The 12,843-nt window shown below is 45.1% G+C and overlaps 1 protein-coding gene across 1 annotated transcript in view; it reads left to right on the forward strand.

Moving 5' to 3' along the window:
• Positions 1-12,843, forward strand: part of HK2 (hexokinase 2) — a 66,572-nt gene that overhangs the window by 15,929 nt on the left and 37,800 nt on the right. Inside the window, exon 2 of the mRNA XM_068978491.1 lies at positions 7,594-7,756. Coding sequence (XP_068834592.1) covers positions 7,594-7,756 — 163 coding nt within the window. The remainder of the gene's footprint in view (positions 1-7,593; positions 7,757-12,843) is intronic.

A 12,843-nucleotide genomic window follows, 5' to 3' on the forward strand; every position in this document is an offset into this window, starting at 1 on the left:
CACTTATGTGTGGATTTCTTCAATAATAATGTGCTATAGTACTATATCACTGCATTATTCACGGTTGAATCTGTGGATGTGAACTATATATAAGGAGTGTCTCCAGTGGAGGGTCAGCACCCCAACCTGCGTGTAGTTCAAAGACCCACTGTATATATATTTAGGATGTATAATTCAGCAGCATTAAGGACATCACATTGTTGTACAACTATCACCACTATCTCTGCAACTGATTTCTTTTAAAATTATATTCTTGTATACTATAGTGCTTTGCATGTAATTGATTTTCAACAAAGGCTTAAAATGGGAGAAGCTTGGGTCAGGGATTCAGCAACTGAATGATAGAAAAGAAGCTTACAGATTTAGATGTTGAAATTTAAGGTTTCTTCTATATTTGAGACCTCTTAAGGTATTCAAGGTAGGATTTATGGCACTTTATGTAACAAACCGTCAACGTTGGAATATTGTTCTTTTCTGGATGTAAGTAGTTTGATGAGGACCATTTCCTCTCTGAGACCTGTTAGGTTGGTCTCAGGGAAGGTCACTCAGTTGAAATTGGCCTGCAAGATGACAGTGGAACGGTTCCTGAGGACACTTGGGGGTAGGATTGTCATTTACTATTTCTGACACTATAGTAAGGGATCTGAGTGATCCAGATTCTAGTTTCAGCTCTGCGACCTTGGTCAAGGCTGTTCCCCTGACCTCAGTTTCTGTGAGTTTCCTTTCTGGCTCTCAGCTCCAGGACTTTCCTTTCTGGGCTTCCTCATACCTAACTGGGGCTGTGTCTGCCACACCTGAGCCCTTTCACACTTTGAAGTGGAGCCTCTGCCACAGCGATCTCCTGCTCCCTCCATTCCTTGCATTGTGGCTATGACACAGCTTCTCCTTTTAGTGCTAGTCTGGAGGAAACTGTGGTTTTAAGGAGATGAGCTTTCCATTTGGCTGTGTTGTTCAGTTGCTCAGTCGTGTCTGACTCTTTGCAACCCCATGGACTGCAGCATACCAGGTTTCCCTGTCCTTCACCATCTCCTGGAACTTACTCAGACTCATGTCCATTGAGTTGGTGATGCCATCCAAGTATCTCATCCTCTGTCGTCTCCTTCTCCTCTCGCCTTCATTCTTTTTCAGCATCAGGGTCTTTTCTAATGAGTCAGTCCTTTGCATCATGTGGCCAAAGTATTGGAGCTTCAGCTTCAGCATCAATCCTTCCAATGAATATTCAGGACTGATTTCCTTTAGGATTGTCTGGTTTGATTTTCTTTCAGTCCAAGAGACTCTCAAGAGTCTTCTCCAACACCACAGTTCAAAAGCATCAATTCTTTGAGACTTAGCTTTCTTTATGTGTCCAACTCTCACATCCATACATGACTACTGGAAAAACCATTGCTTTGACTAGATGGACCTTTGTTGGCAAAGTAATGTCTCTGCTTTTTAATATGTTGTCTAGGTTTGTCATAGCTTTTCTCCCAAGAAGTAAGCGTCTTTTAATTTCATGGCCGCGGTCACCATCTGCAGTGATTTTGGAGCCCAAGAAAATAGTCCGTCACTGTTTCCATTGTTTCCCCATCTATTTGCCATGAAGTGATGGGACCAGATGCCATTATTTTAGTTTTTTGAATGTTGAGTTTAAAGCCAACTTTTTCACTCTCTCTTTTACTTATCTTTAGCTAAGCCTGAAGTTACTATTCTCCACCTAGATGGGGGCCTTAGTTCTTGCAGAAAAACTCAGGAGAACTCAAGAGATAATTGTTATGTGTATCCCTTGAGGAGGAACCAGGACCCTGCTTTATTGCTGCACTGTTATTTCTAGGCTGCTCCTCCTTCATTTCCAAATTCCCTCCCTTCCCTAGTTAGTAACTATTTGAATCTGTTCTTTAGAACTCTGGGGAAGTCTAGGAGGTCGATGCCTTTTTTCCTGCAAACATGAACAGGGGACTTGGAAAGGCTTTTGTACCTGGGAAGGCTCCACAGGGTCCTGCTTGTTTTCAGTTTCTCTTTAGAACTTCTCTTGCCTGAACCGACAGTTCTAGAGAGGAGGCAGTCATAGACTAGTGTGTTATGCGAAGAAAGAAATTGACCACAATTGCCCAATGAGGAATTTCTAATCTTGAGATTGCTAAATAGATGTGTCTAAAGCTACTATCTGTGTTTAATACGCACCCTTGCCTCTGGTTAAGCAAGTGACCTTCTCATACCGCAACCAAGCTTTGCTTCTGGCCTGCCTCTTTGTCCCCAGCCTGGAATGCCCCATCCTTTCCATCTTTTTTCCTAATAGAGATTTAAAGAGAAGTGATACAGGGTGTTCGGCCACACACACACACCACAAAAAGAGAAGGAAGAATTTGGGGACACAGCTCCTGTTTTGCCAATCCCAGTGTGACTAAGTAGGGTTAAGAAATGTCTTTGATCCTCTGAAGGTTCCACTTGGCACAGGGGAGTCTGGGAGAAAAAGAGGAAAGGGGATAGACAAAAAGGTTAGATATTAACAGATAGCTTTACATTTGCCACGCCGTTTATGCTTGTGACTCTGCTGTGAGTGTTAGTCCTCCCGTTTCATAAGGAGGAAACTGGGACTCAGGTGCCTGTACAAATGCTAGAGCCAGGATTTGAACCCTGATTTTTCTGATGCCACAGCCTACAGTTCCCCACCACCAGCTACTAAATAAGGGCTAACCTGAATGATTCTACTGTGATAGCTTCCAATAACTGAAACTTTTCCCCAACAAGTTCAAATTTGTCTTTGCAACTCTCAACACCCAGGATTGATGAAGAATTATTTCACAGTTTAGCCTAATGTCCTAACTACCGACTTTCAAAGATCCCAGGCAGCAAGTGGTAACAAATGACCTTGAACAGTGTTGACTAGAACACAGTCCATTATTATCACATTATTGGTAAGGTAGATACCAGTCCAAGGAGAGGGGAGCACCCAGACAGTAATAAAGGTGTCAGGTTGATTAGTCTGGAATGGGTCTTTGAGATTCTTAGCCAAGTTCGGAAACTTTTATCCCAAGGGGCAGAACATAGACAGAAGTTATCAGAAAGTAGATTTATTGCAGAGAAGAAACTTTCTAACAACTAGAACTGACCAACAGTAGAAGCTAACTAGTTTTGAGAAGTGAGGAGCCTGTCATGCTTGGAAGCATTCAGATTCAATAGCCTGATGCCTATTGGGGTGAGAGGGACAAAGGAGATAAACTCAAATGCTGTCTACGTTCAATGGGATTTTGAATTGACATTACCCCAAGGTTCTTTCTAAGAGTTAGCATTTTTTAGCCATAGTGTTACTGTGCTGTGTACATTTGGGAACTCCTAAATGACATTCTCCTATGACTTTGGGCCTTGCTTGTGTTCCCTCCTTCCGGTTGCACTGTGAGTGACAGTTGGCGGGATTCTGGATTTACTTCCTTCCCAATCCAGGAGAAAGGTCTTCGTATGGAGGCTGCTTCTTGCTTCCGACTCCTGCTTCCCTTGGCTACCCTCAACTCAATGCAGCAGTGCTGGCCAAGGCTGGTGGGCCTCAGTGGTGTGTTTAGGAAGTTATAACATCAAGTGATTAATCATTCCTTCCTTAGTGGCCCTAAGAAACTCAGGGTGGATACATCTTCATGTCCATCATTATGGCCCAAAGAGAGGAAGTATGGGCCAAGGTGCTGTAGTTGCATTTTTCATAGCTGTCCCGTATGCTTTTTCTTGGTCTCATCTGATGGAAATGTAAATCAAAGTACTTTGATGATAAATCAAGTACTGAGGTCATCCAAGAAGCTGCAGAGCAGAGAGTCCCCACCCAGATGAGGAGGGTCCACAGGAAAAGTGAGGGTGAGAGGCCGAAGGGCCTCGCTTCAGAGCCAGACACCTGTGCTTCTCACCAAGTGAGCTATAAAACAGGGATATAGAAGTTTTACAAAAGAACAATGAACTTCATGTCAGTAAACTTGTAGGATGGGTTTTGGGAGGTAAGAAATACTTGGTAAATGTTTAGCTACTGTAATGGTGATCATCATGACCATTTTCATCTGTTACTGAACACTGAAGAATGATTATAATCTCTTGGGTAAAGGGCAACATGATTTGAGTAAAGGCTGACCCTTTAACTTGTTAGGTCCTTTTGAGAGTTAAGGATGAGGAGTGTTGACTAGATTTCCAACAAGCCTTGTAGCAGCTTAAACATCAAAGTTAAATTAAGCATGACCACAGTAGAATTATGCCGTCCTAACTTGGTCTTTTGTGTACATGAGCTCACACTCCAAGAAGTGATAGGGCAGCTCCTTAACAGGGCAGCACCACAGGCTCAGCTTTCCCACAAAGGGACATCTGGAGCCATCTATGGAAGCAGGAGTGGGTGGCAGCGAGGCTTCTGGGCCTCACTTCTTTTTGGGAAAGTAGTAATCCCAGGGACTGGGGAGCTTGGTGGGCTGCCGTCTATGGGGTCGCACAGAGTCAGACACGACTGAAGCGACTTAGCAGCAGCAGCAGCAGCAGCAGTAATGCAGGAGTTCCAACTTAGTCACGTGTCAAAATCATGATAATGTCCAGAGATATGTCTGACCTGCCAGGGCAGCCCTGTGCGTGTCTGTGTGGTGGGATGACTGGTTCAGAAGATGGCCTTTAGTGGATGTGGCCAGCCTGCACGCATTGTAGTGCCATTTGAGCCGTATTGACTTTGCTGTTCAGCAGAGAGGGGCATTCATCTAGTAGAGTGGACAAAAGCACAGTGGGCTGCCCCGTCCAGTCCCAGCTTAATCTTTTGCATCTGTGTGATTTGGGGCATGTTGCCTTCCCCTTTCAGTTGAATGGAGAAAATAACACCTCAAAAAGGGTTGTAATGAGGATTCAATGAGTTAATGGGTATAAGACCTTGAGAACAGGTTTAGCTGAAGGGTTTGCTGTTATTACTGTTGCCTATGAGGCTGTACTTGGATGTGGCTTGGCTTTAGCCTTTGCTTGGTCTGGTGGCTGGGACCTGTACATTAGCACTGAGATGCATTAAGCCCTAATGTGTTCCTTGGCCAAGCCAGGCGTCACTGAGTCTGAAGCAGAAGGCCTCTGTGGTGATTATAGTTGCTCTGGGCCCAGAGTCTCCTGCGTTTTGTCTCCCACTGTGCCAATAGGGAGAGAGAGGACTTGTCTGAGACTATACGCTTTTTCCTCCTGGGAGCCTCACGTGTCGCTGTAGGGGAGGCCAACCTCCTCAGGAACACCCTGGCTCCCCAGTATTGTAGGAAGCCCAGATCAGTGACCCTGCTCAGGGAAGGGGGCTAGTGCCCCACAGACCTGGGAGGCTAAGGCAAACAGAGGATTTGCCATGAACCTGAGGTGCCATGAACCTGAAAGTAGGAAATAGAGTGGATGATTGAAGTCTTTCTGATTTAGACCAAAGGAGTTAGATGTCTACGGTAGCTCTCTAATAAATGCTGGCAGCAAGGGAACTTGGGGATATCCTCATTTCTGAATATTTCAAACTCTCTATGACAAGCCTAGTCCCTCTGCTGGCTGGGGAGGGAGTGGAGAAGTGGCTGAGGGGCTTTCACTACTCTAGCCCTGCTTCGTCCTTTTCCATCCCACGTGAGGATTGTGTCTGTCAATTTTGTTCTATTTTAACCATGCAGTTACGAAGAGGGGTGGGCTGATTAACCACAGTCTCTTCTTTGTCTTGCTTACAGCTTCTTTCAGCATTTTATCCAGTCTCTGATCTTTCAGCTTGTGGGATTTTAGAAGAATGATGAAAGATTAGTAGTGGTCAGGATGTTTGAAATGATCTGAGAAGGGCCAATCTCATAATTCCTCAGGAGAGAGGGATGGACCCCAAACCCCACAGGGAGTTAAGATGTGGCCTGCAAGAGAGAACTTGTGAGTAACAGGACTGTTTCTCTCGCTTTCTGTCTAATTCTTCCCACCCCCCAACCCAAAAGAGGGCAATGGGTCTGTTCTTTCCTTAGAGTATTAAACAACTTTTGCTGTTCCTCTGGGAATCTCAAGCTTCAAAATTTGTTTAAAACCTTTGGTTTTAACTTAGAACCAAAAAAGTTTGGTTCTAAGAAGATCTGAAAAAAAAAAGTGCTGGAAAATAGAACAGTCTGTTAATACTAAAGAGCACATTTGTCAGGGAAAGCTAATTATAAATGTTTATGCTTCTTGGTCAGAGTTGGGCAAAGGACAGGTGGGTGTTTACTTCTGTTTCCCACAGGAGTAACAGTGGTGGTGGTCATCAGCCAAACCAAGCCAGGCAGGATTCCCTTGGAATCCTGAAGTCTGGGAGCTGGAAAGAACAGGGTCTCTTCACCTCCCAGTTTGCTGATGAGGCTGGGAGTACCAGGCCCACCACCCTCATACCTTGAGGGCATAGCTGTAGCCTGGTCTAAGGGTCCTGATTCTACCCCCATCTCCATGGCCAGCAACCCCACCTGGCCTGGATGTTCCTGCTGAGAACAGGGATATTGTGGAAACTTGAGTGCCTCCTTGTATGGATTTCTATCAGATCTTTTTCTGATAGAAGAAAACTGGGAATATCCAGAGCCAGAGCAGACGAGAGCCTTCAAGAAGCAGGCTGTCTGAGGGGGACTCCTGTTGTTTCTCCTTCTCCCAGTGTTAAATCTGGGAAAAGTTCACAGGAATTTATGTTGAAAACAAGATAAATGAAATGACTAGGGAGAGCCGCCTCTGCCTCTGAGGATGGGGGAGGACCTTTGCTTTACCATGTGTATCAAGCCTCTGTCAATGTGTCACGCACTGTGCTGGGCTTCAGGGGTGCAAGCGTGAACAAATAGTCATGGTTCTTGCCCTTGGTGCTTATGATTTGGACACTAATGTATGTTTCCAAATTGAGGTTGGTGATGTGAAGGGAAAAGTCTGAGTTCATAGAAAAAGCAGGGAGGGCTGATTGTTTTATTAGGAAGATCCGAGAAGGCCTCTGTGCAGAGAGAGCTGAAGGATTGGTAAGGGATCTGTAGGTGAAGAGCAGAGTGAGGTGCTGAGTGGCCTGTGTGAACAGTCTTGCAGGCAGGGAAGGGCACGGTTGGTGTGTTGGGGAACTGAGCCAAGGCTGGTCTGCACAAGGAGTGCAGAGGCACCAGTAAGATGAGCAGTGGGCAAGGCCAGGCTGTATGGTAGGGCCTTGGGAGGGTTTCAGATTTGGTGCCAATGGGAGGTCGCAGCAAGGGTTTAAGCATGGGAATAGTGTAGACTCTGTCTGGGGATGGAAAATGGTTGGCAGAAGGAAAAGTAGAATCAGGGACGCTTATTAGTCTAGGGAGGAGGTGATGGCTGCTTGGCCTGTGGTGAGGGGCAATAGGGTTGGCACAACTGGCCTTGAGTGCAGAGGACAAGAGATGGGCCTCCCCCCTAGTTGGCCTTTCTCCTGGTCTTCACCATTCTCCAGAAATAAAATTAGACCATTTTTCTGATTTTAATTTTTAGTTATTTATTTATTTTTTTAAACAAAGTCCTGTCACAGATTCTGGTTCAACGGTCTTTAATAATCTTCTGTACCTAACAGATTTTACCCTTTTGAGAAGCTGAATGATGTTCCATGACATAAATGAATACCATAATTAATTTAGTATATATATCACTATTCACTTTCCCCTTTTTCAGGTTGACCAGTATCTCTACCACATGCGTCTTTCTGATGAAACTCTTCTGGAGATTGCTAAGCGGTTTCGTAAGGAGATGGAGAAAGGGCTTGGAGCCACCACTCACCCCACAGCTTCAGTAAAAATGCTGCCTACTTTTGTGAGGTCTACTCCAGACGGGACAGGTACTGTACCCACGGGGAGGGGTCTGGGAGCTCCTTTGCCGGGGGGGACTTGGATGACTTTGCTCAGGGACCCAAAGAACTATATACATCAGTGATGGTACTTTGGATTTAAGCCTCAGAAGCCAACGCTGGCTAATTTAAGCATGTAGGGATTTGAGTGAAAGTCTGTGGCGTGGGATAGAGGGGAAGACTGGGAAAGGAGGCAGCCTGGTAGTCAAGTGAGAAGTAAATCTTTGTCATTCCTGCTGGGGTACTGCTATCGGCCATTTGATTCCATCCATGGCTCAATAATGGCACCCCACTCCAGTACTCTTGCCTGGAAAATCCCATGGACAGAAGAGCCTGGTAGGTTATGGTCCATGGGGTCACAAAGAATCGGACACGACTGAGTGACTTCACTTTCACTTTCACTTTATACCTTCACAGAAACTGCATACAGTGAGGGTCATAAACAGCAAATATGCCTAAAATGCTTATGGCCATACTCCATGGCAGTCACTCTTGAGCCCACCTAACTGGTACATTCCACAGGCTTGCTGGAGAATCATTGTGGTACAGATTGTTCTAGATTGTTTCTCGAACTCCATGAATAAAGACTACTAGAAATCCAAATAAACCTGGGATAATGTAAAAGAGACATGGTACATATTAAGGTATGAAAGTCTCTGAAATTATGTAATTAGAACTTGTCAAGCTTTGTTTTATCCCCTTATTTGGATACAGTCTGTATTTCATGATGCACCTCCCCAAACGTGATTTAACTAAACTGGAGACGAGGGTCATGGGGAGAATGAAGTTGGAAGGTGGGTTCAGGCTAGATTCGGAAACCTTGCATGCACACCTGAGACACGGAGTCTGTCTTCAGTGATACACGTTGGGGAGTAGCTGAAAGTTTTTGAGAGGTGTGAGCAGAGCTGTCTTGGGAACGCACATTGTCAGCAGTTTATGTAGAGTGTGTGTGCGTGTGGGGTGATGGGTGGTTAGTAGAGCACGGGGCATGGCCCTGGTGGAATGTAGTGGGCAGAGACCAGAGAGAATTCAAAGATCATGCCAGGGTGTGGAGCACAGCTGTCCCAGGGTGGCAGCATCCTCAAGAGAAGGGAATGGAACTAAGTTGGGCCAGTACTTTCTGCAGACAAACTTGGCACACAGTTTGTTTCAGTTAATCTTCATGACAATCCTTCATTTTAAAGTGTCTCTGGGGCCATGAGGAGTGAAGGATGCGTGATGGCTACCTGCATATAGAGGGTGAGAGAAAGAGCCTGGAAGCAGCTGCCAGGGTAGTGGAGGAACTAGGAAGTACAGAGTCTCCACGTGAGGGGAGATGAGGCCAGGAAGGCGATGGTTGGTGAAGATCCGTATTTGCAGAGAAGGTCCAGAGGTGGGGAAAGGCACAGGACAGGCCTTGGCCATGCTTTCAGTGTTTCCATCATGTCTGTGTCCCTGAGGCTCACCTTTCTACAGTCCCTGAAAGAGATACATGTTTGCTAAAGCCCTGGGGCCCGGCGCTGAGGGTGTGGCCTTGTGCAGGAGTGTTGTGAGTGTGTCTCAGCCTTTCAGAGAGCTCCTTGAGTTGAGGAGTCTCCTCCAGTTCTCCTGTGTCTCTGTGTGCCCCCTGGAACGGTGCATTTCCTCTGCCTGCCACTTCCTCTGACTGGCAGCCACACCCGCTTTTACTGTTTTTATTTGACATTCTGATAAATCTACTAGCTCTTTTAGTCCAGGGACCATGTCTTTGTTTCAGGCACTAGCACTAAGCAAGTATCATAAATACTGGGATTTTTCTGAGCACTTAATGTAGTAATTTATTTACTTTTCACAAAACCCTATAAGATATGTACAAACTTTACCTACTTTTTTTTTTTTTAAGATGAGTTGGGAGCCTGAATGGTCAGATAATTTGTCTGCGGTCACACAGCTAATGAGAAGCTGAGTCAGGATGCAAACTCATAAATGCCAAAGGCGAGGCATCGGGGCTGCTGCGCTTGTTCCATTATGTGCATACGTGCACACGTGAGCCTGTCCACTCAGCAACGCAGCACGCCGCACATGCTCAGTTAAAGTTTTTTAAAATGGAGTTAGGGGTGGATGTGTGGCCTGGATTATAGGCAGGTGAATAAGCTTATTTTGGAGAACTAGGTATGCGGCCAGCTTTTTCTGTTCTTGTTGCTTTCCTGAGACTGGAGCATGGAGATCTCCCCTTGCCTCTTAGAGTTTGAACCCATCACTATGCTGTGTGGTCACAGATTCTGCCGTGCTAATGGAGACAGCGCCTAACATGTGAAAGGAAAGCTGTGTACTATGTTAGTTGCTCAGTCATGTCCAGCTCTTTGTGACCCAGTGGACTGTAACTCGCCAGGCTCCTCTGTCCATGGAATTCTCCAGGTAAGAATACTGGAGTGGGTTGCCATTCCCTACTCCAGGGAATCTTCCCAACCCAGGGTTTGAACCTGTGGCTCCTGCATTGTAGGCGGGTTCTTTACAGTCTGAGCCACAAGGGAAGCCCCAACTGTGTATGGAATCTTTTATTCACTTAAGCAGAGCAGGTGACCCCTAGAGTACTGGAGACCAGACTGTAGGAAATGGGGCCCCCAGCCCCATCATTTCTCATTTCCTGAGGTGTCCGTGGGCCAGCTTCTCACCCCAGCCTTTTTTCCCTTGTAAGAAATAAGAGGTAGATGCAATAGTTCCAGTCGGTTCTACACATCCTGGATCTACTGTGTCGCTGTGTGAAGTTCCTTGAATTACTGTAATGAAGGAAAAACCCATAATGTCCATCAGTTGGACACTGGTCAATTAATGCAGAAAACAGTCCTCTGTAACCCAGCATAAACCATGAGACAGTTTTATCTAAATTCATGTTAAGGTCGTATATATATGTGTGTGTGTGTGTGTGTGTACAGGTGTGTAAAGTCTTAAGGACATGTATTAAGTTATTGGTAGGGTTTGCCTGGACTGTGAGGCTGGCAGTGACTACATATACGTGTATATGACAACTCAGCAATTCTACTTCCAACTATACCTTAAACAAATTTCCATATGAACTCGAGGAGACATGTCTAAGAATGTTCATGGCAGTGCTGCTTGTAATAACAGTGTATTGGGGACCGTTTATAGACTCTGTGTGATGGGATACTATGCAGCATATTACCAAAAAAAAGTGTATAAATATGGATACATCTGAAAGAAAATGAATGAAAACAGCAGGACATGTACCTCACAGTAGTTGAATGTAATTAAAAAAAAAAATCCCTCCAAGCAATGCTATATGTTGCTCGTGCACACATCCTAAAATTGTTGGTATAAACTGGAAAATGTGCATCGGATAAATGATAGGGTTGCTTCTGGAGAGAAAGAAAATTGAACTGGGGAGGGGAGCATGAGGAAATATAACTGAACGTGGTCAACATCAAGGCTTTGGATTTTATGTTTTGTTAATCGGGGGCTGTGAGTTCTGGAAGGTGGTAGAGAGGACTGCTAACTCTTCAGTCAATAAAACTTGTCAAAATGAAGATTCTTCTTTGTAAAGTGCTCAGAGAAAAAACGAGGGAGAGCTGTGTGCAGGACCGCTGCCTTTCTCCGGACGTGTCACGCAGCCGGTGAGGCTTGGCTGGCGCACCTGCTTGCTGGTCAAGGCTGCAATCCAGACACTGTTGCTGCTGGTGGTGACGGTGCTTCTCTGCTGCAGAGGGCTAGAGGCCTTGAGCAAGTGGTGCCTGATCCAGGCTAGCCTTCTTCAGCACCTTGATCAGCCCTTTCCAGTGTTACTTTTCTAATCTGGGAAATTAAACCTCAGATCTAAAGCTGTGATCTAGAGGGACCTAGTCAGTGGCTCTCTAACTTTTCTGGACTATATACTCACAGCAAGAAACTCATGCATAGGAATGTTGATAGACAACTGAAACGAGTTTCAGGAATTAACGTTTATTTTTAAATATGACACAGATCTATTATCTTATCTACTTTAGAACTGTCTGTAGTCAGGACTTAACTAATCTTTTTTCAGCTTGCAGTGTGAAAGCCACTATCTTAAATGCTCCTCACCCAGTTTTGTCCTGGTCAGGCCTTTGTAAAATTGGCTATTTCTTGCCAGGGGTGAGAGGTGGTTTCAGGGCAGTGTGTGGTAAGGGGCAAAGATTAGAATTCTAGGTTTAAAAGACTGTGAATTCAAGTTGTATGCTTTCGAGTAGTTCATTTATACCACAGTCCTCCATTTTCTCATTTGTAAAAAGAAGCATCAGAGGGTTGGCCCTCAGAATTAAGGGGGAGTCAGTCATGTAACTTTCTCAGTGTGTTGTAAACCCAGTCATATGTAGCCGCGACAGCAAGGTACACACCCAGCACTGATTTTTGTTGCTCAGGGAGCAGGTGTGAGGGTTCATCCCCATCATTGGTGGTCCTGCATTTTGGAGCATGGACTGAGTTCCAGCTTTCATAAGTCAGGTCTCAGCTATGTAATGGTAATCAGAGGCCTGGTAAGAGAATGTGAGAGAGACTTCAGGAAGTGTCAGGCCATTCATTTATGATGGAGGCCTCCATTACACACAAGAAAAAAGAACCTCTAAATTATTGTTTGAGTTCTCTGTGAGAAGGAAGGGAATGTCAACAGCCAGAACCCCGTGGCGGCTGACTCAAAAATATCTGTGCTTCATAGGTTGTGTAGACCATGCAGTGCAAAGAAACATAGTTGGGACAGATAAAAATGAAATATTTATAAATGATCCAAGGATATCTTTGTTGTTTTAGTTGCTAAGTTGTGTCTGACTCTTTTGGAACCCTGTGGATTGTGGTCTGCCCCTGGTGACTCAGTAGCAAAGAATCTGTCTGCCAGTACAGGAGATGAGGGTTTGATCCTTGGGTTGGGAAGATCTCTTGATGGAAGAAATGGCAACACACTCCAGTATTCTTGCCTGGGAAATCCCATGGACAGAGGAGCCTGTCACGCTGCAGTCCATGAGGTCACACAACTTAGCAACTAAACAATAGCAAAAATATCTTGCTTGGTGACTAAATTTGGTGTCAGCAGGATATGTATATGAAAAATGCTCCTGATTTGTTTTTTTTTTTTTTCTTTCTCTAAGACAGTT

Source organism: Capricornis sumatraensis, chromosome 1, assembly GCF_032405125.1.
Source record: "Capricornis sumatraensis isolate serow.1 chromosome 1, serow.2, whole genome shotgun sequence".
Classification (NCBI taxonomy): Eukaryota; Metazoa; Chordata; class Mammalia; order Artiodactyla; family Bovidae; genus Capricornis; species Capricornis sumatraensis.